Here is a 25,177-nt window from a genome sequence, read left to right as displayed (position 1 = left end):
TTTAGAAAAAGTGCTAATAGCCAGAAGCTTTCCATTCCCCATGCAATTCTGAACAGCTGATCCATCATTTAAGCAGCCAGCCCCAAAATGTAGACCTTCTGCATTCAAAAAACAAGAGCCAGACAGAATATAGCAGGCACTGTTTAAATATATGTCCTAAATCTGTTTTCATGAGGCAGCAAGACACAGAAATGCCTCACCCTTCTCCTTCTGGCCAAAAATAATTCTTGGTTTTAATGCTTATTTCAGAGCAGTCATTGCTGAGTTTCTACACTGTTGGAACAAGAATTATAGTCAGGCCTTGGGGTCTGATTCTTTCTGTACAAAGTCTCTAGTCACACGTTTTTGGGCACATGAGAAAAGAGTACATCATGCAGTCAGGTTTATGCCACAATGAATGTCCAGCTCAGTTAACAGTGGAGTTCTCTTTATCAGCTGATCTGGATGCCAAGGGCCAGGTTTTGATCGTGGAAGGTAAATTGCAGGCACCATCAGTGGCTGTAAAAACTTCACGTGTTTCCACTTGATTAATCATGTGCATTATTTCACTATTCTTTGTATCTAAATGTAGCCAAATGAGAGGCACATGGCCAAACCACCTTGCAAAGCTTCTCTAAAACTCACCTTTTAAAAAAACAGAGTGACAGAAAACCTTCAAAGATTAGAGGAAATAAGCCTTTACATGAATAGCAGCTCATGCTCAGCCCAGCACTCTAAACCTCACTTTATCAACAGAGCCCTCTCAGACCAGCTGCTCTGAACTCTTCACACAAGCTGAAAGCCAGTTCACATCAAAGTTCATGGAGAGATTCACCAACAAAACTGGTGGGGATTTCACAGATCCAGTCCTGACTTGTAATTAAGTAAATGACTGAAAATTAAGAGTCTTCAAGGGGTAGTACTGCAGGTTTTGAGGACAGTGAGAGAAACATCCAGGCTACACGGAATTTTGGTTTGAAGTTCCAAAGCACAAGAGGCAGACAGGTGTAAGGGAGGATGACAGCCGTGTTTGTAAAGCTCACTGTGTATACAAACACATTTATGTGGATATATTTGTACTAGTTTTGTCATGTTTGTTCTGGTTTTTTTGAAGAGCAAGAAGTTCCAGAGCAGCTTCCTGCTACTTAGCCCATCCTATCAGGTGTAAGTCTTGGTGGGAAAGACCAGCTCTGTGCCACCTTTCTGAGCCACAGCACTGTTTGCAAAAGTGCTTCCAAAACCCTCTGCTGATCAGTTTTAAACTACCACCTGCAGTATCTATTTGGAAACAGACAAACTAGGATTATTACTGAAGGCAAAGAAAGCTCAAGAATTAGGGGTGCACATTCTTTATGATTATATCTTCTGGTAAGTACACATTCAGAGAAGGAAATAACTGGGGACAGAGAATGAAGACAAGACATTAACTTCTTGAGGTTTCAGTAGAAGATTGGTACGATATGGAAAAAAAAATAAATTGTGTAGTCATGACTGACACACACAACACGACCTCACTGGGCCAGTGCAGCACAGGTCTCAGCAAGGGAGAACCACAGCCTCTGAATCACCAGGAAATGGAAGCAGTAACACGTTCTTCTCATAAATATTTCAGAAGCCACAGTTGGAAGGAGAGGTGCAAAGTGGCAATGGAGAGAGCACCTGAACTAAAAGAGTGGCTGCAGTGTCACCCAGAAGATTCCTGCCAGGAACCATTCCTGGAAATCATGCTGCATGGTTAACGCCCACAAACTGAAATACTGAAAATTCCGTGCCTCAGCCACCCTGCCACTGACCAGAAATCATTCCAGGATGAGAAACCACTGCAGTCACATGCTCATGAATGAGCAAAGGGATACTAATTACTGCCAATTAACTCAGGATTCACAGCTGAGTACAGAGCAAAACAGCTCTACCACAGTGTGCAATAATTTGCCATATAACTATTACACTACTTCAAGTATTCCTTTGAAACTCCTCTCTTCCTTTCTTTTCTATCCAGACCTGCAAACTTCTTAGTACTTTTTTTTTATTGCAGAGAAGTTCATGAAAGTGTATTTCATGTACTAAAAATTAATAAAAAACACTCACAGTGAAACTTCACTCTTAAAAAGAGCCTCCACCCACATATTACAAATACTTCTGTTTGTACAGTTCTAGTATTATTGTGGTTTAAAAGGCAGGAAGCTTGAACTTTTCAAATGAGCAGGATTTCAGCAATAAGCCACATGTTTTCTTACCTTATGGAGTGTTTACTTACTCTGTAGTCATATGTAGAGTCTGGGTTCTCCTCACAAGCAATGACCTCAGGCGCCATCCAATACGGGGTACCAATAAATGTGTTTCTTCTCCCAATTGTCCTGTCCAGCTGAGCACTTACACCAAAATCCACTGAAAAGCCAAGAAGAGGTAAAGAAATTAGCAAAAAGTTGTACCCACATGGCACAGCATGTGCTTGGTCACTTTTATACTGTTTAGAACATCAAACTACATCAAACAACAACATATATGAAATCTGAGCTCCTCCTGCATGCCTTGTCCAATAGCTGAGATTTAACTGCCTCTTTTTTCCCCCTCTTTCTGACAGAAGAATTAAATAAATCTGCCTGGTGGGTTACAGCAAGAGGAACTGCTCTGCAAGACATGGAAAACTTTGGACTTAATTGAAATGCTACATTGAGTAGGACTCAAGGTCTTCAACTAGACTGAAAGAAAAATAGTATCTACACACAAGACAAATTTGGATGTGTCTGATCTAGCTGCTTGTGAAAGCTGGAAAGAACCACCATATCACTTCATGCTGAGGTGTCTGGAATAAATCCTTCCCTATGGTCACACATTATCTCAGAACAAACTGGAGAATCTACTACTCCACTCTCATCTTAGATCATTACAATGAGTGAGTCATGTGGCTCTCTTTGTGCTGGAAAGGGTGGCACTTTCATAAGGACTGTACAGCAAAATGGTTTTGTTCACATATGAAAAGGGTCCATACAACCAATAATTATGTGATTGCATTTCTCTTTGAACAAAACCCCAAAATACAGTAATTGTATCCACTGGGATAGCACTGGATTGGTATTCACAGAGGAGACAAAGGAGGGGGAGAGAGAAGGACTGAAAGGAGACAGCCCTGTGGTTACCATCAAGGAGTAAATTTTCTTATTGATGTTGTCTCATTGCAGATTATCTGCAAGCCAAAATTATTTGTAGGGCTATAATTCATGTGCCTGCCTAGAAAACTTCTCCAAGAAGAAGGTGGAGCTGACCTTTGGGATTATTCTGTGCTCTGTGCTTCTGATGGGAAGTGCACACTCTCACACTGTGAGAGGTGGAACAGAATTGAACTGAGAACCTCTTGGCTTTCTAGCTTCTTTGCCTTAAGACACACGAGCTAAATCTCTCTGGAAACAACTTTTTTTCTTCTTTTTAAAAATCATTATACTCAGTAAATCTGTTTCATTTTTACCCAGAGTTAGAAAGGTTTAACTGTTTTGTCAACCATTTGAAGAATGGTGTAAGTAGTAACTATACAAGACCATAAAAACACACAACACCCCCATCTTACCTGTTTTAAGAGGGAACAGTTGACAATTAGTACATATGATTTAGAGACTACAAGAAAAATCCTGCCTTCAGTTAACTTGACAGCAAAACTCCCCTTGACTTCAGTGAAGCCAGGTTTTTGCCACAAGATTAAACCATAATGAAATTTAAAGAACCTATTTTTACTTGCTCCAACCAAAAATACTACCCCACATCCACAAGCCATGTCTATTATTTGTTGTTTTCCAACTCTACAGGGAATTGTTTTAGTTAAAGAGGGAGGGATTGTAAAGATCATCACAAATAAGTAGTGCTCCCCTTGAGATTTCGCCTTTAAAACACTTCCCTGTGATGTCTTTCCAAAACACGAAAATCTCAAGAGAGATACGTACTTGAGTTTAGTTTCAGGAAGTCAGAAGTTGTCAACACTGACATGTCACAGTAACAAAAGGAAATGAGTAAAACTTTTTTGAGAGATGCCTGTTACTCAGTGGTAGCCCTTTCACACGAGTAATTCCACCTATTGTCAGATTTATGCAAATCTCTAAGACAACTTCCTTTAGAAAAATGGATTAGCAAAATTTGCTCCCCCAACTTTTTTTACTTTGGAAGTCTTTTGCATGCCAGGATTCTCTCTGAAGGCCTGATGGTGCTGTGACTTCCTGGGCTGGTTCTGTGTGTGACTGCCTGTACTGCCCTCAGGCTGGGGGACACCCTTGCAGAACACTTGACATTTTCAACTCTTTCTACTTTACACACACCTTGAAAGCACAAGCATTAACCACACTTGCCACACATGCTGCACTTAGGTTACTGAAAGTTCCTTCTGAGTCAAAATGGAAATCTTAAATTTTAACAGGTTTCTAGCACTCATTTAAGGAAACTTACCCAATTTTACCTCTGCATTTTCTGTGAGAAGAACATTCTGTCCTTTAATATCTCGATGGATGACATGGTGAGCATGAAGATGTGCCAAGCCCTAAAAGAAAACCAGATTTGCCTTACTCTTTCTTCCTAACATTACCCTGAATACAGCACTGTTGCTTTTTTACAGTTTTGCCCTTTTCAGTCTTTATTCATAAGTAAAGTCCTTTAGGTGTTACTAGCAACATTTTCAGGGAGGAGAGAGGACAGCAACCATAAGTTTGATTCTCTTCTTCACCAGAGGCCTGACAGTGGTGGAGCATCTTGACTCAAGTGTGAAGAGAGCGAGGTAGGAATATTTTAAACTTCTGTCTCAGAATCAAGGGATGCTCCTTACACTCTATGCTAAAAGCAAACAAAAGGGAAAAAGAGTAAAGCAGAATGCTCTGTATGAGGACCAGAGACAGCAGCTGGCTGGTAGCAGTGGCTTAAATTTTGCATTCAACAAAATAAGAAATTCAGTGGTAAATGGAGGAGAGAAAGTTAAAAATACCATGTCAGACCTCTTTTGGGATGCAGCAAATATTGTTTTCAGTCAGCTAATATTTCCTGTCTCCTCCTGCATTTCAAAATTGCCCATGGTTGAACTATCATAGACAAAAAGGAACACACTGAAATAATCCATTATAGTAGTCCAGGGATGCTTCACTCACAGCATTTAGCCTCTCTAATATCAATGGCTTCAAAGAGAGCTTCCACCCAGCTTGTAAATTTTCCAGAAGGAAGCACTGTCAATCCATGTGCAACTGGGCCATTTTATCTTGAAACAAGCATGATTAAATCCAATCCCTTGTTTTACCAATATGCTGTTTTCAGTTGCATGATCATAAACCAAATGTTTTAACATCAATTGCTTTAACAGAGACATTACAGCCACACCAATGAGGAACAACCTGACCACACCATTAAGGTTTTATTCTTTTGCAGAACTCCCCACACTTCCCAGATATAATGATTATAATCCTCAGGCTAGTGCCAAATCCCTGTAAGAGGGCAAATATTCTCTGCTGAGCACATTTCTCAACTCCTATGCCCCAGAAACTAAGTTTTATCCCTATTCAAGCATTACTTCAGCATGCCATCTAAATTCCCAGAATATGCATTTACCTTACCATTATTTAGAAAAGATGTAAAAATCTATTATAGGGAAGACAGATCAGTAACTCTGTAATGGGTTTTGAATTCAGAATGACTGGCTCCAACATCATATTTTTTTTCCAGGCTAGTTCACTAGATTACACTTGGGAATTGTTTTATCCTCTGTACTTTCCAGGAAAAAAAAAAAAAAAAAAAAAAAAAAAAAAAAGAAAAAAAAGAAAAAAAAGAAAAGCAGCCTTCAGCCTGCATAGAATGAAATATAGCCCCAAGATCTGTCTTGCAGATCCCAGCAGGGCCACCTCTAAGATTTTGGAATGCTGCTTAGTCAACATTGACTCTAATAGTGTGGGAAAGAGACCCCTGAGTGTGTGCAGGTGAAGGAATTATGGACAGAAAGATCTTACAAGCATGAACAGCTGAAGCATCGAGCTGAAGATCTTCTGATGTGGAGGGCAGACATACTGAAAACAGAACATTTATTTCCTTTTCTAGATGCCCAGTGTCTGGAATTTCAGAAGATGGCTATTTGCCATAGGAAAGAGGAATTTTCTGTTCTTCATACAGAAAATGGGATTAGCTACAACAATACAGGATGCCAAGCAGCCATCATGCCAGCTCTCAGGGCTCCTCTGAACTCAAGGACCACAGCCCACAAGCCCCATGGATCACAACCTTTAAACAATAATGCTCATTAGTGACCTATTTTAGCAACCAAAGGCTTGGAAAGGCCTTTTTGTTGCAAATGAGCAGCGAAGCTCTGCTGGCAGGACTCACCCTGAGAACCTCTCTGCAGATGTAAGCAATCCAGTCTTCCTTGAAACAGTTCCCTTTTGTCTTCTTTACCAAGTCGGTGACAGAGCCTGCACCGCAGTACTCCATCACCAGCTGCAGGAGACAAACACACACAGGGCACCTTTACACAGCTCTGCCAGGCCCAGCAGAGAGAACACCTGCAGACACCCACTTCCAGCACAGCCCAGGCATGGCAAACTACATGCTGCCTTCTCGGATGCCAAGTGACTTAAAATCTCATTTCCTGAATCACACACACTGCTAAATAAATAAAAAACCTCACTAGTGCTCCTCTCCTGTTTCAGGTTTTAGGTAGTTGTTTTTGTTTTTTTTTTTAGCATATACAAAATTGGAAAAGCAAGAGTTAGCAGCACTGAAAAACATGGGAATTTTTTAAAATTTTGAAATTTCTCATTTTGCTGCAGAGCTTCAAAAATCTTGCAGCCAAAACACTGGAGGATTCATTATTCTTCTTTTCTTTATTGCCAATTCCTCTGCTTCCTTTTTTTTTCATTTTCCATCTGAAAAAAGGAGAGGAAAGCAACAAGAACGAGAGAAGGCAAAAAGGACAAGCTCTTTCACTTCAGTAAAAAAAATTAGAGAATAATTTAATTTGGAAAAAAAATGGGCTCAAGCAACAAATCAGAATGACAGCACCAGTTACAAGAATCTTAACATCCTTTATGCCCATCCTCAAAGGAAATCATAGGGATGGAAGATGTCTAGGGAGGAGTAATTTCTCCCTTTTATATGTTATTCTTCAGAACAATGACTTCAGAGCTTCACTGAGACAGAGTCCAAGCCAAGCATGCTGGAACTCTAAAGGAGGAGCTGTAAATCTGATGAGCAGAAATGACACTAAACACTTACCCAGAGCTGATCATCTTGGCCTGCAGGACTTTTCTTTACAAAAGCCCCATAATATGTAGCAATATTCCGGTGATGGGAGTACTTCTTTAGCATGTTTATCTCCAGCTTGATTTCCTCCTCTTCATTCTGTAACAAAAAAAAAAAAGCAGGAGGCTCCTTAGGGCTGCAAAGCAAACTCTGTCTTTGGACACCATGAGCAACCTGGTCTGATGCCATGGCTGACCCTGCTTTGAGCAGGAGGTTGGGACCAGAGTTACCCTGGGATTATGAGACTACAGCTGATAGATGGCTCTTAAATTGACAGCTGAATCACCCTGATCTATGGGTCTAAACCAATGAATTGCTAGGGATTGACCTAAAGAAGCAAAAATGTCTCCACTCAGGCATAAAAATTGCACATTGTCTCTTCAGGGAGCTTAGACAGGACCTATTACTCCCCCATTTATGGCTTCCGCATGCAGTAATTTAGTCTCAGAGAAACTAACCAGACTCAAACAAAAATAAAATTGTTCCTAACACTCCATTACTTAAATACTTGGAAAAGCACTGAGTGCACCCATCAGACAATTTGTCTTCCCAGTCCTGTGGAGGGTCCTGCTGGGAGGAAACCAAAGCCAAGAAGGAGGTGCCTTGCCACAAATGAAACTCCAGCGTAAGCCAGGGTTATGATCTGCTCCTTCCTTACAGCTGTGAGGCTGCCCTATCTGGACCATGGGCTTTCTCCCCCTGCTAACACCAAGCCATCTATAAAGCCCCTGGCATGCTGGGGGCTAGCACACCCCAAACATCATCTTCCAGGCACCAGCTGCCTGTTTTCCCTTGTCTTTGTTTCAGTCTTGCCAGGGCAGACTTTCTCTTCTGCCCATACAGCATTGTGCACAATAAGACAACTACTGGAAGCACAAGTTTTAATAATTTTGTTAGAAGGAAATGCCCTTTTTCAGGGAGAACTGCCTGATTTGGAAAGGCCCCCTCAGAGCTGGCTGGCTATGGTGCACAACCCCCAGTGAAACACACCTAGGTTTTGCCACTTCACTCTAACAGGAAGCGAGTAGTGCTGCAAGGTATCCTCCTATCAGTTAAAAGGAGTAGGACAAACTTAAAAACTAATTTACCTTGTTGTAAAACATCCCAGTCAGCAGTTACTAGCTGAAGGGAAAAAAAAAGAAAAAAAGAAGAAGATGCAGCAAGAACAACTCAGCCCCAAAGGACATTTTTCTGTGTTTTTCCTCTATTTTCCAGTAGTTTTGCCATTGAAGCATTCCTTTAACCACCATAATGGACTGCTTACAAAGCCACAGGCTTTTTTTGTAGATACCCCACAGGCTCTTACACATCCACTGGCAAGAGCAGGAGGAGTTCCACATGGGTAATGCTCCTTTCCCAGAACCAGCAAGATGCAATTCCCGCTTTCTCTTGTGTCATTATTTACCCTGAAGGCCAGAACCTGATCTCTCCCTGCACCTGTTTCTCCTCCCCTTGCCCATCCTAGCCTGCAGGGCCCAAGTAACACTGCCCAGCACAGCTGAATGCCTTGGGGAGACACTGCTTGGAGCAGACAGCAGGCTGAGCTTCAGGTGCTGCTCAGGCTGTTAAGGCAAAGGGCTACACAGGACAGCAGCTGGGCATTTCACAGACAAATGCACTCTGGCTCCCCAGTGCCTCGGTGGGTTTGCTATACCAAATACTTATGTATTGGTATTACCAATGTCGAGAATGGGACGTGCCCAGGCTTGTCTGGCCCCTGCAGCTGAACCAAATAGCAACAACTGTGGTGTTTCACCCAGAGACACTTTGGGCTAGCTGGATGCTGCAGCTGGGCAGTGGAGACAAGTCCAGACATGCCAGAGCTCAGGTGGCCCAATGTCCCCCAGGGGTGGAGGGCATCCTTTGAATCTGCCCAATCACTCGATGCCCTTCTGGAATTCCAGGAGTGACAGACAGTGCTGGCAGGGGTCAGGGTGGGGAAAGGTGGAGTGATTGACACACCTGGGAGGAAATCTTCAGGGGAGAAACCCAGGGTTCGGGGGTAAACCATGAAATCACACTGCAACACTATGCCATGGCAAAGCCAAGGCAGAAGGGTAAATGTGAATGATTGTGCCCCATGGGCCACGTCATGAGGCGCGCCCAGGAGCTGAACCCAGGCCTGCTAGGCCTCAGTGCCATGTACATCCTTCAAGCACAGTGACTATGGACAAAAGCACCCTCAGCTTCTCACTGCACGCCCACACGCAGAATTTCCACTTTCCACCACCCCTCTTGCCAGCGTTACCAGCAGCCCCGTGTCTCAGGGGCGTGCTCATAAATAATGCTGCTCAAGGAAAGGAAGCAGGCTCGCAGATGTGCAGGTGCAAAAAGCTGTTTGCTTTCACAAACCAGCGCTCCTGGGCACAGATGGCTGCGTGCACAGAGATGACAGGCTCACGATCAAAGGCTGTTTTTGAAGATGTGGGCCTATCTGCAATGGCATTAGAACTAGAAAACACACTCCTCTGACCACAGCTGGAAACGAGATCATCGGCTGACAAATACTGCACCAAGGGACTGCCCTTGGTACTGGGGCAGGTCTAACAACAAGTTTCACATTTAAATGTTATTTTGCTCTCTAGAAAGAATGAAAGCAAAGACGGAGAATGATGTGCTGGAGAAGAGCTCTTTGATCACCTGCACCGACAGCTGAAGAGACAAGCAGCAAGAATCCAGTCTGTCTGCAAGCACTCTGCTTGTCTGGCTCTGTCAAAAAACAGGAAGCAGAGCCTGTGTGGAGAGGCACACAAGCACACACGTTGCCATCAGCTCCCCTTTAACCATTTCAAAGGGCTCCCCCCACCCCCATGCAACTCAATACAGCAGCACTTCCTGACAGATGGCCAGAGGATCCCACAATGACCACAGCATCCTGCTGCTGCTCTTAAGAAACCAGCCTGGGGCTGCAGCTCATGATAGCAAAGGGCAGATTTGCTGAGCTCTTGGAGTGCCCCAGATCTGAACAATCACAGCTGGAGCTCGGCAGGCAATTTCTGATGAAATGACTTCTTACTGGAAAAAGAAACCCTGTAGATTTGGTGAAAGAATAAGAATCTTTTGGTGAACAAAAGTGCCAGAAGTAGCAGAAGTGACCGGATCCAGACATGCCAGTGCCATCCTGTGCCCTAGCAGCAGGAATACAGCCAACTCTGCATTAGGAAAGTGGAAATAAGAGCAGAAAGCCCTGCACTCACCCTGTGCCAAGGCCAGAAAGCACGAACACTTGAGCACAGTTGAGCTGGAATTGTTCAGAGTTCAGTGGGGGAAGAGCATCAGGCCCTTTGGGCGGTTTCACAAACATGCTCCTCACCTTCCCATGAAGGGTCTCAATGTGAAAACAGCATGCCCAGCTACCACTGCCCCTCAAACAACAGGACAGGTTCCCCAGCATGATGTTGGCTCTGTCACCTGAATCAAATCAGACCTAAACAGCGTTGTTTTGTTCTCAGAATCCTGCAAGTCTATAAGGTGATTCCTAAAGCAGGACCATTTTATTTCCAAGTAAGTAGGCTATTGGTATTACCAATGTCGAGAATGGGACGTGCCCAGGCTTGTCTGGCCCCTGCGGCTGAACCAAATAGCAACAACTGTGGTGTTTCACCCAGAGACACTTTGGGCTAGCTGGATGCTGCAGCTGGGCACGTGGAGACAAGTCCAGACATGCCAGAGCTCAGGTGGTGGCAGGGTGGAGCTTCCTCTCGTAGAGGGTCTGCTCCCTCAGGTTTCCCTCTGCCGGTGAAACTTTTAAGGTGATAGTGAAGGAAAGGAGTTGGTTCTGATGGAGGGTTTTAATCCAGAGCTTTTATTCTGGCCCACAGGCTCTGAATCCAGCAACAGCTCCAAGAGAACTCCCAGACCACGTGGTTGCTCTCCCTTTTACCTGGGGCAGGGGAGGAGGGGAGGGATAGGGAGCTCACCAACCAGGTATGGGAGAGGAGGTCTCAGGGGACAAAGGACACCTGGATGGCCCAATGTCCCCCAGGGGTGGAGGGCATCCTTTGAATCTGCCCAATCACTCGATGCCCTTCTGGAATTCCAGGAGTGACAGACAGTGCTGGCAGGGGTCAGGGTGGGGAAAGGTGGAGTGATTGACACACCTGGGAGGAAATCTTCAGGGGAGAAACCCGGGGTTCGGGGGTAAACCATGAAATCACACTGCAACAGGAGGCATTACTGGATGCTGCCAAACCAGACTTCTAGGAGAGAGGAGAGGAGTCTCCCCAGCCTTCCTGGGGCTCAAGGCTAATGTGGTCTCAAGGAGGCAAGCTGCTCCACTACTGGCTGTGCTCTTAAAAGAAGAGACAAAGCCCAGTATTTAGCAACTTTCTCAACACCCTGTCTCAGCACTGACACCCATTTATAAATGTGAGTAGGGACAGTGCCAATTAAACTGTCTCCTTCCCTCATCTGTCAAATCACAATAAAAAAGCACAGCATTTGCCTTTCTAACATGATCCTGCTTGCTGGCTGTCAGGGCACTACTCAGAGGAACAGCTGGCATATGAGGGGATAGGATGTGATGAAACACAGCAGAGGCAGTGCAGAGATACCGGAAATCTTTTAATTGCTATCTCTGAAAGCAGATAATCAACTAAAAATAAGCAGGAAGGGACTTCTTGTCTTTGGTATTACTGAAGACCAAAATATATGGCAATGTGCTCCCTTTTTGCTTTGTCACCATTGGTCAGCCACACTTAAAAAATATGGTTGTGTTAACACCACTCAGTACTTTATAAAACACAAATTGGTGCTCAGGAACCATGACTTACACCAGTGCATCTTCCTCCATGAGCTGTCCACCTTCTCATGATCTGATTATTTATTTTTCCTTGCTGCTCAACAATGATCTTATTATTTTTGGTTTTGCACTCACCTCAGTAACATTCATCACTTTGATTGCTGCCAGCTGCCCAGTCTTAACGTGGCGACCCTGTTAAAATAACAGAAGACACTATGTAAAACATGTAGGCAAACTATTAATACATCAACAAATTAGACCTATAACAACCAGGTTTGACTAATTGCTTTCAGTCTTGTTCAAGGCAATATTCTAATTGGAGGTGTCCCTGCTCCTTGCAAGGGGCTTGGACTAAGGTGACCTTTACAAGATCCCTTCCAACACAGACTATTCTGTGATTCTATGTACCAAACAACCCCCCAGCGACACAAAACCACCAAGGTGAAGCTTGGTGATGTGTTACCAGAGCCACACCCTTACTGTGCTCTGAATTTAACAGAGTTACCTCTACAGGGTTCAATTTCCTTTTAGCACAAAGGAAGCAGCAGAGGGAGACCTCTGTTCTCACAGCACAACACGGCACAAACTCAGAGGTCTCCACCTAACTTCTGTTCAACAGGTGATGCCAGCCCTCAAGCCTCCTCTTCTAGGACACCTCAGCACACTCTCTGAATGCCTGAACAAGAGCCATCGTTCCTGTCCTGCCTGAGGTGTGCTGGGAAATCTGGAAGGCATTGGGCAGTTGGCTCAGTCCCCACCTTGACCTCTGACACGTCCTGGCACACCTCAGGGTAAAGCCAAATTCTGGGTTCCAGTACATCAATCTAGCAACCTCTAGTGGCTAAAGAAACTAAAGGTTGATGCACGTTTTTGTCTTTTTTTTTTTTTTTTTAAATTTTCTAATGCTTTTTACTTCAAAATGCTTAGTTTTTATAATTCTTACTTCAGCTGAGTTAACTACATCTCACCTACTACTGAGCTAGTATCTGAGCTACTTCCTCAAAATCATGCAAGAGCTTTGAATTTAAAAATGTCATCTTCTGTGGTGGTGGGGAAGAACTAACCCAGGATTTTGACTGTGTGGGTGCCTACACATGTACACAGTTCATTATGGAATGCCCACACCCCACAGTCACTTTAACAACAGACAACTTGTAATTTCAGACTAGGTAATAGGTTTGGTTTTGAAAACACAGCTAGGTAAGGGAGGCAATAGGAAATAAAGCTATTAAAAGAGCAAACTTGCTATTGAGACTGATAAAATGTAATTCACAAGAACACCCATCACGAACACAACCATGAATCTTGCTGTCAGCTCCAGTTTCTTGCTTTGGTTAGGTCAAGCTGCTCAACAGATACCACAGATGAAGCCTTTCACCACGATAACCAGCACTGACCTCACACTGGAAGATAGTATCAAAAGATTTGAATATACAGTGGGTTTGCTGTACATCCTAGCTGCTCACTTCCATCAGATGTTCAGAAATGGGTTTGAAGCTTTGAGACTGCAATTTTATTCCCGAAATAGTAGTGCCTGCAAAGCTGTATATCAAAATAACTAACTGACACCAGTTAAGGACGCCACTGGAAATCAGGAAATCAAATATGAAATGCTGCAGTTTGCAGACAAAATGATTTGCAGGTGCAATTTACACTCACAAAATTAAAAGCTGTGTTGAGGTAATTTTAAAACCCAGGTTCTATCTGCACAAAAGTGCATACAAATGTTATTTCTAAGATTAAGCAATTTTGCATCAAAGAAAAATGATTCCTCATTCTCAGGCAATATGTCACAGTCATGTTTCCTTTTAGAAAAAACTAAATCCTGCTGAGTCTTTTGTATATTTAAAGGTGTCCTCTTTCCATGGAAGCACTCCTGGGATTGCAAAGCATTTTCTCATGAAGTAGAATGATAGGATTTACCTATCAGCACAGACCTCAGGAGGAAGACAAATAGGGCACATTCTCCCCAGGCCACCCAGGCCTTGGTGGGTGAGTGTGGCTGGGCTGTGACCAGTGCCAGCCCAAAGGATGCTGGTGTTGGCTCAGTGTTCATCCCAACGCTGGTCAGCAAGTTCCCTCTGCACAGCCACAGCTCCTCTCTTGGAGCCATTGTCTGCAAATGTTCCCATTTGCACTGAATGTCTTGGCAATGCAGGGAGAGGGCTTTCCCCAAATAACAGCCACCCTGCCTGCACCCCAGAGTTAGTCTGAGACAAGCACACTGGTAGCTCCACGTCTCTGGACACCACGCACCAGGTGACCAGCCCATGGAAAACAGGAGTCTGCCCTGGACTGCTGTAGATTCTGCAAAGGACCAAAGACTAACACTGATTTTCACAACTGTAGTGAAGCATGGAAACCTGCTGGTTCAGTGAAAAAATAATCAATCAGTCCTAGGCTAACACTGCACTTGAATATTCATCAGAATAAGGAAGAGGGAAAGGCTTGGCATTCAGTCCTGGTGTCAAAGCATAACTCCTGGTCAAATTGTCCCTCTGTGTAACAGATACTGGTCGTTTTGCTGCCACAGGTATTTCCACTGTATGCAAAAGCTGCTGCTCTCACTTATCACTATAAATGTGAATACTAAAGTCCTCCCAAAAAAAGGTTTGGAAAATCAGTATTTATGGGAAAGAAAACAGTAAGTCCTTTTGTTTTGTGGGCTGTGATTCACCTTTGCTCAAAAAGTATGTCCCTGTTAACTAAGATGCACAACTCAATACTGCTCCTGTATTAAGGCACAGACTATGACTGTGCTGGCAGTTCAGAACAAAAAGTACAGATTTCTCAATATTGGTCTTCTAAACTGTTCAATTTTCCTTAACATCTTTAGAAGCAGTAAACATCCTGAACCCAACCCTGATAGAGAGTAATGCCTTAGCAAGGAAAGATTTCAGTGCTGGTCCCTTATTTTTTTTCACTTATCAATAAATCTCAGAGGTTAGCCAGAGTTCATGGGAACTCTCACACTGCTGCTTCTGCTGAAGCCACAAAATTGAGCATGTGTGAATTGTCTGGAGAAAAGTGGTGTTTTGATTTTTGTTTAAAGCTTCTAGGAGCAAACTGGCTGTTTCAACTTTTTCCCAACCAAATGAGATCAGCTGATTCACTTACTTCCAGTGACAAGACATGCTGAAGTTCATCCTTACCGATTTAATCTGAGAAGAACAAGGGGCATTGCCCTCCCAGCCCTCTGTTCACTGTCACTGCCCATCCTCTCCAGATCATTGGAGTTCAGCCTGCTGTGATTCAAGATCCTCCACTGCACACTTCCCCAGAAACTGGGCAGAGGGCTGGAATGGTCTGTGGGCCGGTTTCCCTAATAAATGGTTTAATCTTTCACCCAAATGCTCTGGAGAACATAGTCAAAGCATCCAAGAGCCATTTGCAACACCCATATTCCTACCCAGGAGTACTTCATCAAATTCTATCAAGCTCACACAGAGCTTAGACACGAACAATTCTGAGGCTCCACGACTTTCTAAAAGTGAAGTTCCACCCTTCATTTTGATGAGGTATCCAAGCTGGAAAAAGATTCTCCCATTAGCTTTGAGTCCAGCTAAATTCCTCGTCTCCTCCAGAAAATATTTCCGCATAGTCTGCTGTAGTTGCCAGTTAGTCACGACAGTAACATTCAGCAAACCTGAAGCCAGCACACACATTTTTCAAATCTACACACTGCTCATTGCAGCCAGACTTGTGGGAGATGCTTTATGCCAAAGATCTGGTTCTGATGAGCTCCAACCCTGCATTATCTCTGCAGGGAGAGATACACGGAATAGGGCAGACTGCTCAGTGTTATTTCTGTTGTATGCATATTTATCTTTTCACCTCAGATAAAGGAACCGCTTATCCACGCCTTTTACTAAGGGTCAGGACACATACTTTTCTATTTACATCAAACAAGAGAGTCAACATTAGCAGCCAGCTATTAGCTGATAAAGGGCCTTTACATGAATTAAGTATATTTACAAAATGATGCACTCAGTCACGTACAACACCTTTTCCTCTAATGTTCCAAAAAAAATTTTGCACACTCCCTGGCTTGGGCCATGATTACAAGAAGAGACCCAAGGTCCCAATGAGATTATAAGGTTGCAAGTCATATGCAGAGAGTTTGGTTTGACAGCTTCCCTCCCAGATCCTGCACGTATCTCTCTTCCTGGGGGTGGGAAACAGCTCCCATCAGCTTCTCTCCCCACTTGGGATCTGACAGATTTGGAGTGGACAATTGCAAGTCCAGACAGCAGAAGCCAGCTGTCCACTTAAGTGCTGCACACCGTGCCAAGGCAGCCCACGGCAGTCCCACCACAGGCTTCCTTTTTGGCAACAGGCACTCATTAATGTCCATGTGTTTCTGGGCCTGTCTGGTGGAGCTGTCCCCATGTAACCGCTGCAGGAAAAAGTGCACGAGAAAGGCAGGGACTGCCTGCTGCAGGACGCCAAGGCAGCACAGAGCTGGTGCATTTCACCACACCAGAAGTCCTTGTTCTTGTCCATGTCCTTGTCTTCTCCTCTGCAACCAGAAGCACCACAGAGAGGTGGTCAGGTGCCTGTGTGCAGGGACACCTCCCAAGAACCAGAAGACTTGGACACTTCAAGTTTGCACCTTTGTGCCTGCATGAAGGGCCATTTCATACCAAACACTGCTATCAGGCACAGACACAACCAGCTCACAGCATGAGCACAAGGGTCAGGGACTCCTGGCTGACCCACCACAGCACTGCCTGCCTGTGTAATCCTGACAGCTGGTAGATACCACAGCTTTAACTCCTGGGACCTTCTCTGGATGTTCAAGATTTGCATTGTAAAGCAAGATGTGGCTGTTGGAGGTGTGGGACTTTGGCAGTCAAGGTCTTTCTCAACCAGACATTCCTTATGGGATAACAGATGCAGCTTGTGGCCACCCGCCCTTTGGGAGCGAGGTGAAAGCACAGCTGTGTCGCTGCAAGCTCTCACCGAAAGTGAACTCGAGCAATCAGATTTCCTGTTCAAAATGCACTGATGAACTTTGAAGTTTGAGCCCATCTGTGTGGCCCTGCAGCTGCTGGCAGCTTGCCAGCTCAGCCTGCTGTGCCCTGTGGGACTGGTCCCCACCCTTTCAGCCCTCTCCTCTCCACCCTTATCATCCTGCAAACACAAGAAAAGCCTTTAAGAGATTATGCATAGAGTGAACAATGCCCTGTGTAGGGATCCAGGAAACACTATGTCCTATTCCACATGACCTTAACGAAGTCACGATCCTTCTGTTTCCCTTTCCACCCGCATAGGACTTTTCTGCTCAGACCCAGTTCTTTAGAAGGGATGAGTGATGCTTGCTAACCCCAGCCCCAGAGCCAGTGGAACCCGAGCTCTGCCTGTTCACACTGCAGGCAGGCAGGAGCAGCCTCCCATGCAGCTGCAGCGTGCTCCCCAGTGGGTCAGCACAGCAGGGAGGAGAACCCCAAAAATATAAAACCTGCAGATATGCTGCTCCTGTGCAGCAGTTTAAGCACAGCCACTGTTCTACAGTAAAAGGCTCCCCATACAAGCATCCTGCTGTCCCTTAGGGTCTTCACAATGGAAACAAGTGGTCAGGGCTTGCACACCTGGGGCTGTGTCACCTGAGAAGACAGTTTTTAGGTGAGCTCTATCAGCAAGAGCAGTCCATACAACTCAATTCAGCAACTGCAACCATGTGAGACAATGCACAGTAGTCATGGTTGGAGCTCTTCAGCTAAAAATACAGCACTAATGCAAAACCTGAAAGGACCTTCCAGGAATATATTCCAAGGAAGAAGTAATTAAGAGCTTATAGCTTGTTTTTGTTAGTTAATGGCCCAAGGCAAAGTTCAGAGTAAGTCATGCACTGAATACTAGCACTGGATTTCAGGAACAATCCATTTCATCATAGGCTATGACATGTAATCCACATCAACTCTGAGAGTTAAAAACCCCCAAAAACAGAAACATAAACTGCACAAAACCCTTCAAACCACAAATGCCTTGGACAGATGGGCACCAGTTTCACAAAGTCTTTTTTTTTTTTTTCTTTTTTTAACCCCCTACAAAGAACGTGGGACACCAGCCAGGTGGGAACACAGCTATCATTTTGATTACAGCTTCATCCTTTTAATCACAAACTCAGGCTGCAGAAAACCTTCTCTGATTGACAGTATAAAGTTTTGGTGATCCATCCACATCAGCTCTGAATGTCTGTTGTATTTCAGGGCTGTAAATCAAAGAAGTGTATTCCACTAGAGCATCTCTTTTCTTCTTTGTCATACTGGGAGATGCTGAGATTTTGGAAGCTGTCCCAGGTCACCTCTGGAGTAGCCCTCAGCTCCATCTCCCAGCTGGAGCACACCTCTCTTTCCTTGTGACAGCTTTCATGGCAGCAGTGCAGGATGCAGGGTCTGCCACAGAGCCACAGCCCGGCTGTGCTGGCCGTGTGGTTGCCACACGTTTGCCCTTTCAGCCCCACATCTGCCACGCAATTCCCAGACAGTCCCAGGTCTCAGCCAACACCACTTGGGCAGCATAGCCAAATATTGCATTTCCTCTTCCTTATGCTCCTGGATAGCTTTGCTGCCATTAACTGTGCCAAAGAGAGGAAGAGCACACAGCAGACTCAGCATCAGCTCCTGAGACCAACACGAGGCAACACGAAGGTCCTTTGTTCTCTCAGACAATACAACACTGGACACCACCAGGCACAGTCCCTCACCTTGGAACAGGACTGCCTGGCAGACTCCAACCTAATGCTGCCTTCAGAGCCAGCCCTAAATGTTTCCTGCCAGGGAAAACAAAGCACATCACCTACAAAATGCCACCCTGGTCCACTGCTGGTCAGTGTGAACAACAGAAATAGTAACACACTGTAGGTAACCACGACATGCTCTCCAAGGTTTATGTTATACTGGTCTTTTTTTCTCCTCTATGCTAAACCCCACTCTGTGATTAGTTGTGTTCTAAAAAGTCAGCTAAAATGTATCACTTTAGGTATAGACCATATCAGTAAGTCAAATGTTATTTCACATATCCCAGAGCTTGGGCTGCAAAATATCAGCACTAAACCCTAAAATGTCTGCATGTAGATATATAAAGAATGAAAGTTAATTAATAACATTCTGTGCTCTGTAAGACAAAGGTTGCTACATTAATGAAGAAATATTAGGGATATATATTATTTATAAAGGGATTTAAAATTATTTTCAAAACCCTAAAATGTTACACTGCATTCCAAATTAAAAAATATAATTTTGTAAAGTTTATCACATTTACAAAGTAAAAAGGTATTGAATATTCAGTGAAAAACAAATTCTTTTCCTCACAAACACCACCACCCTATTTATGTGCAGAACATGTCATTTTATCCCTCCCGTTGCTTTTCTCTCCCCCCTCATATCAGGAATGGAAATGTATTTGCACTCACTCAAAGTGAAAATATTCGTTTTATGAATTTTTCCAAATGAAGCTTTGGATGTTTCAGGAGTAAGATGTAAAAAAAGAAAATCAGGAATTTTTCTCAGGGCCCCTGCTTGTGTCACATGTTTAAAGAAACAAACAAAATTATCACTGTAAATCACAATACCACTGAAGATAACTAAGTTGGCAGTGGTATATCAGAACTTCCTATATACTAAAATAGCAACACATTAGCCCAGAGAAGAGATTACAAAATATAACCTCCACTAGTCACTTAAAATTCTACCCACATCCACATTGTCTAGAAGGGAGCGATGGATAAAGGTCATTTCAAAAGGACCAGATCAAATCACCTTGATCTCTGGAGGAAAATGACAGTTTTTCATCCCCACTGTAAATGTCTGTACCACAACCCTCCTGAACTGTAAAACCCAAGAGGCACCAGAAGCAGTTTTTCTGTCCAGGTTTCTTTTTTTTTTTTTTTTTAATCCTTTCAGTTCCTATTTCCTCCCATTGTATGAGTGGAAACACAGATTGTTTGCTTTGCCTAATGTTTGTCTGTGTCTGACTGCAGACCAGTGGGAAAAGAAAATGAAACAAAGGAACAAATTCAAGCTCTTCCATGAACACATATTTGAATATCGACATTTTTTGCAGTATCAATATGTTCACTTGATCAGATTACCATCCTCATCCAAAACATCAACCACTCAAGGCTACTGCATACTTGTATGAGAATGGACTAGGGACTGATCTTTGGGGATACTAAAACCTGCTCCCAAATGGGTCACTCGCACTGGGATCAGCAAGATCAAGCAAAGCACTAAGCTCTTTTGAAAATACCTTTCTAGCCATAATACAAAGAGGTTTGTCCTCTATTTATTTGAAGTGGGTGGTGTCTGCAGAAGAACATCCCATGTAATCTTCTGCAGCTCCATGCTCGTTTGGAGGGAAGTACCCATTCCTGTGGCTTCTTGCTCAGCTAACATGTAGGCATGATGCTTTAGCTCTCCAACTGCTACTTGAAGTTTCTGAACCATGTGAGCAATGTGCAAGACAGAGCAGGAAAGAGCAGGAACACTTTTCCTGGGGCAGGTAAAACCAGGGTGGCCTGTCCTGGGTGTCAGTGGGAGATGAGAGCTGCAGCACATAGACCACCTTGGAGGAACAACCTTCACCTGCCACATTTGGGGTCAGCCTGGCTGGGGGTCACTGGGTTACTGGAGGCAGAGCTGCTCCTGGTGAAGGACCAGACTCCCACTGACTTTGATCTGGTCCAGTTTCCATCTGGTGATACTTCATTAGCACCTGAGGGGATGGCAAACACTGAAGCTCCATCTCCCCTCTGTTCAAAAGTCATTCAGGTGCTTGAGTTTAGAGGGAACTGCAAGGCCCCTGACTGGGAATTGCTGCCAACACAGAAAGAAAAGCAACATTTTGGGGCCATATGTGGGTTGAGCAACTCAGACAGCAGCACAGTGAATAGGAGGAGAGGTCTGAGAAGCAGAAGTGCAGTTATCCCATTTTCCTCCCACTACATTTATCGGGACAAAAAAACCTGATTTCGTTGAGCCTAAGTATCACTATTTGCACAAGTAACAGCTTCAACAGCCTTGCTATTCATCCTGAGCTTTGGCATTTGTCACATCCCTTCACATCTGTTGAAACACTCTCAGATTTCCAGCCTCAGACCCCAACAGGGCTTGCTACCCCTGTCAGGGGCACGGAGGCTCTGCAGACATGGGTGGCTTTCCTCTTCCCATGGGAGCTCTGGCTTGGGGACACTGGGCTGGTGAGGTGTTCAGGACAGCACAGGACAGCGGGGATGCAGGGCTATGGGGGATACAGGGGATTTTGAAGTGAGGATATGGGGTATTGGAAGTCTCAGGGCTCCTCTTGTTGTGAATGGGAGGGTGGGAACAGCCTTGGCACAGAGCCAGTCCCACAGAGCACTTGGGAGCCCAGTGGTGATTTACAACAGCAAAGGTCTGCTGCACCAGAAGTCGATTCATCCAGAAAAATAAAGAATTTTGGAAAAGCCTCAGGCTTTGGAAGGCTCTCACTCTGCAGAACAGGGGTTGCTGAGAAGCTAAGTCTGGGGTGAGGTACAAATCCCCCCAGCCCAGTGAATTTTTGCTGCCTGACTCATACACATCCGTTTACAGAAATGCACAGCGCTAGAGAAAACCTGTTCATAGCACTTCTCTGCTGGATAAGGTCACAGGCAGTTAAGGGTGTCCTGCCAGCCCCATCCTGCTGAAAGGAAGTCAGGGCTGGACTGCAGGAGTTCAGTTGATGGGTGGCCAGAATTTTGGAGCAAGAATCCCTCAAAGGAAGGGTTTTTGGCTCACCATTGCTACAAAGCTACAAAGGTTAAGTGGCACACGGCAATTACCAACCTCATGTTAGGAGAGTCATCTTTTAGCTTTTTAAGTAATGTAGCTTTATTAGCCTTCTATTCCACATAAACAGAACCTTGTGTGCAAGTTAATCTCTTAACATTTATATCACTGAATTTTTAAAGATTCTTCAGCATTCTTGTAAACAGCAACTGTAATGTAGTTGAATTTTCTCTTGCATATAACACAGAATATGGACACAGCTCCACACAGGTTAAAACTGTGTTGTTGGGTTGTTTTTTTTTTTTTTTAAAGGCTTTGAGGCAAGCAGGGTACACAGCTGCAAGTTCCAGCCTAAATAATGACAGAGCTACAACAACCTTAAGGGTGATTTATTTTTCCATTCCAGTTCTGGGGGTGTTTTTCTCACACAGATCGCAGTACCATGTGGGTATGCACCTCTGCAGGTGGCTGTGTACAGCTCACACAGTATGGACAGCCCAGGACTAACAACTGGCATTAAAAGCATTTCTCTTACAGTCTCAGACTCTTGCCTTCAGCATTTCTTGGCCAATAACCTCCCTATGACTCTGTTCACCTGAGGTGAATCCTGAAATCAAAAACTCTGCTGACTAATACTGTCAAGTTCAGAAGATCTGAGGTTTGCCTAGGGAAAGGTCATATTCTTTACACACATACCAAAGTCTTCACAGAGAATTTAACTGAGGAAAAAAAAAAAGAGCATATAATCATGCCTTTTCATTTGGCTCTACCCGGTGAATCCTCTCCAAAAATTAAAAGGGAGTTAATGAACACAATTAGTCTGTGAAAAAACACAAAAGCCTCCAGATTTCTGAATTATTTCTGTAAGAGATGAGCTACATGGCACTGATCTCACAGCAGCAGTCAAATCCCATTTCCTTCCAAAATCCTATTGGCCAGATGGTCCAGAAAACTCAAGGGAAAATTACTTAAATGTTTGGAAAGGCTTTCAGTGTTAAGTTAGTCTCCAAAATGAAACCAGACTACCCTTTTAATTAGTCCTACAAGTGAAGTATAGCTCGCTTTTCTAATGAATTTAAAAGAGAGAGGAGTTCCAAGTTCAAAAACAAACAAAAAAAAAAAGTCTGAATTCATAAGGAGCATTGGTGTTATTTTTTTTTTCTAAACTGATCTAATCAGCTTTGTACAGCAGAAGCCTGGCTGGCAAAGGTTCCCCTCTAAAGCAAACTACAGGTCAGATGCACAGCAATAGTTCCTGAACAGCTACGAGCAGTTACTGTTCTCAATTTCTGTATTACTTGTAGGGATTGAAGTCAATCACAGCAGGATAGAAATGAACAGTGAGCTCTTGAGAGGAAGAAAGAAATAAATACCCCTGCAGAATAATTTCAAGAAAATGGCTAAACACATTACAGCTGAAGAACCGCAGAGCCTTAAGCAATGCAGCTCAGCATAATTATGAGCACACATGAAGCAAAAGCAGCAGTGAATCATTGGAAGAACTGGTCACAAGAGGTACCAATAATTTCCTGAAATTAACTACTTAACAGCCCTAACTGGATTTTTGAAACTCTCATCTCTTTGTCTCGCCCTGTTTAAACAAATTAATTTTGTACAGGGCAAGATGAAGCAGTGAACTGCACAGTGAGCTGTGTGTGGGTGAAACAACACCAGAGCCCCAGCACAGGCTGGGGACCCCTGCCCTCCTCCTATGCACTGCTGGCTACACCTCCCCAAGGTTCCCTGCAGCACTTCCCACCAACAGCTGACCATGGCTTGTCCCAACACCGAGCTTCTGGCACCCACGTCTGGCCCCACTGAAGTCAACCAGACAATCTTAATGATTCTATGTCCTAAGGAATTTCTGCTGTTGAGTTTATTAGACCTGAATTCATCTCATAAAGGGTCACATTTCTCAAAACAAACCTCACTTTACAATGAAAAAAAAAGTGTATTTTCAATGGTTTCTCTGTTGGAAAAGGTGTGGTTGCACAGATCCTCTCACAGGTTTGAGCCAGAGCTTGTGACACAAGAAATAAACCTAAGCCACTGCTGCAGTGTGTCCACTCATGTAAAAGTATCTCTGACAAGGCACTGCAGGGCTGCCACCCAAAGTTCACAGCCCATGGGAAATGAGGCTCTCCATAAACCCAGAGATGGAAAGAGAGAGCTCTCCCTGCCCTGACTCACGACGTCGCTCACGTTCACGGCGCAGGATCGAGGGCACGGCCCTCACTCGGGGTTTGCTGTGCCACACGAAGCTCTCACAGGCAGCAGAACCTCCACAAACTTCTTCCACACCAAATACAACAGGGCCCAGGTACTACAGACACAGAAACACATAGAAATATTCAAAACTGAAACACTGAAATCCCCTGGCCTAGCCTAAGGTACCTCAAATGCCAGTGAAGATGCACCAGAACCTTTCTCATGATTGGCTCCTAAAGCCACTTCTCATTTTCCAAGCCCTGAACCCTATGTGCTTCCTTTACCTTGTAGCAGCAATAGCCTGTCCAACCAGCTGCATCACATCCAAAGCAGCTGTCAAGAAAGACAAAAACAAAACAGCAAAACAACCTCAACATTCCACAAGGCATCCAGCTAATGCCAGCAACTTGCTGGCTTACATGAATAATATAAATTTAAAAAGCTAGCATTTCTGCTTTAACATCTAGTTGTGCTCACTTAAAAAAAAAATCACTTAAAAAGTTTAATCATCCACAAGTTTCCAAAAAATCTTCCTTTTGCAGCTCCTTTGCATATTCCATCATCTGTATCCAGATGCCAAAATACACCACCAAGAGCTCACTGCTGCTTTGGGGAAACATGATATTTTGTGCCAGAGGAAAATTTTGCAGGATAAACTAAAACTCTACAGCATTGCCAGTGCACATATTTAAACAACAGAAATTTAAATTACTAGGTCTCTATTTGCAACAAAAGCGTCATTAAAAAAAAAAATCTATCAAAGTGCATGTGGAAACCCCACACCAGAAAAGCCATCTCCCAATTGTTTTGCATTGCCTTCTACCTTCTGAACCTTCAGGTTCAGGGGAGCACATGAACTTGCACTCCCACAGACAGAAGCTCAGCCAGTTGTTTTTTTTTTTTTAAGAAAACAGAATGTATGGGATTGCACTGCTCCTGCATCCAATCATGTTTTAACCAGTCAGCCCATTCCAACCAAATCTGAAGTCTCCAAGATGACTCAATTCCTGCATACTTTGTGCAAATCAAACTCCTTTCCTCCCTGCGCCACTGAGGCTTACAGAAAATACTTTTTTTTGACATGTTTGCACAAGAAAATAACCTAACACATTCAGTAACTGAAGAGTTACAGAAAAACAAATACCTAACAAGAAGGGGTTCTGAAATTAGTCACTGAGTCATCTTTAGGGACTGGCTCCCTGCACTGATTCTGATTTGCCATTTGCTCTGCAACCAAATGAGT

General features: G+C 43.9%; 1 protein-coding gene across 2 annotated transcripts in view; it reads right to left on the bottom strand.

Moving 5' to 3' along the window:
- NRK (Nik related kinase) overlaps positions 1–25,177 on the bottom strand; it is an 87,309-nt gene that overhangs the window by 48,508 nt on the left and 13,624 nt on the right. For both annotated transcript variants that reach the window (XM_053989975.1, XM_053989977.1), the window contains exons 3-7: positions 12,110–12,166; positions 7,207–7,332; positions 6,319–6,429; positions 4,411–4,501; positions 2,237–2,367 (exon numbers count right to left, since the gene is read on the bottom strand). In XM_053989975.1, coding sequence (XP_053845950.1) covers positions 2,237–2,367; positions 4,411–4,501; positions 6,319–6,429; positions 7,207–7,332; positions 12,110–12,166 — 516 coding nt within the window. The remainder of the gene's footprint in view (positions 1–2,236; positions 2,368–4,410; positions 4,502–6,318; positions 6,430–7,206; positions 7,333–12,109; positions 12,167–25,177) is intronic.

The sequence above is a fragment of the Vidua macroura genome, chromosome 14, assembly GCF_024509145.1.
Source record: "Vidua macroura isolate BioBank_ID:100142 chromosome 14, ASM2450914v1, whole genome shotgun sequence".
In the NCBI taxonomy this organism is placed as follows: Eukaryota; Metazoa; Chordata; class Aves; order Passeriformes; family Viduidae; genus Vidua; species Vidua macroura.
The sequence above is the reverse complement of the archived record's forward strand: the minus strand, read 5'-3'. Positions and strand labels throughout refer to the sequence as shown.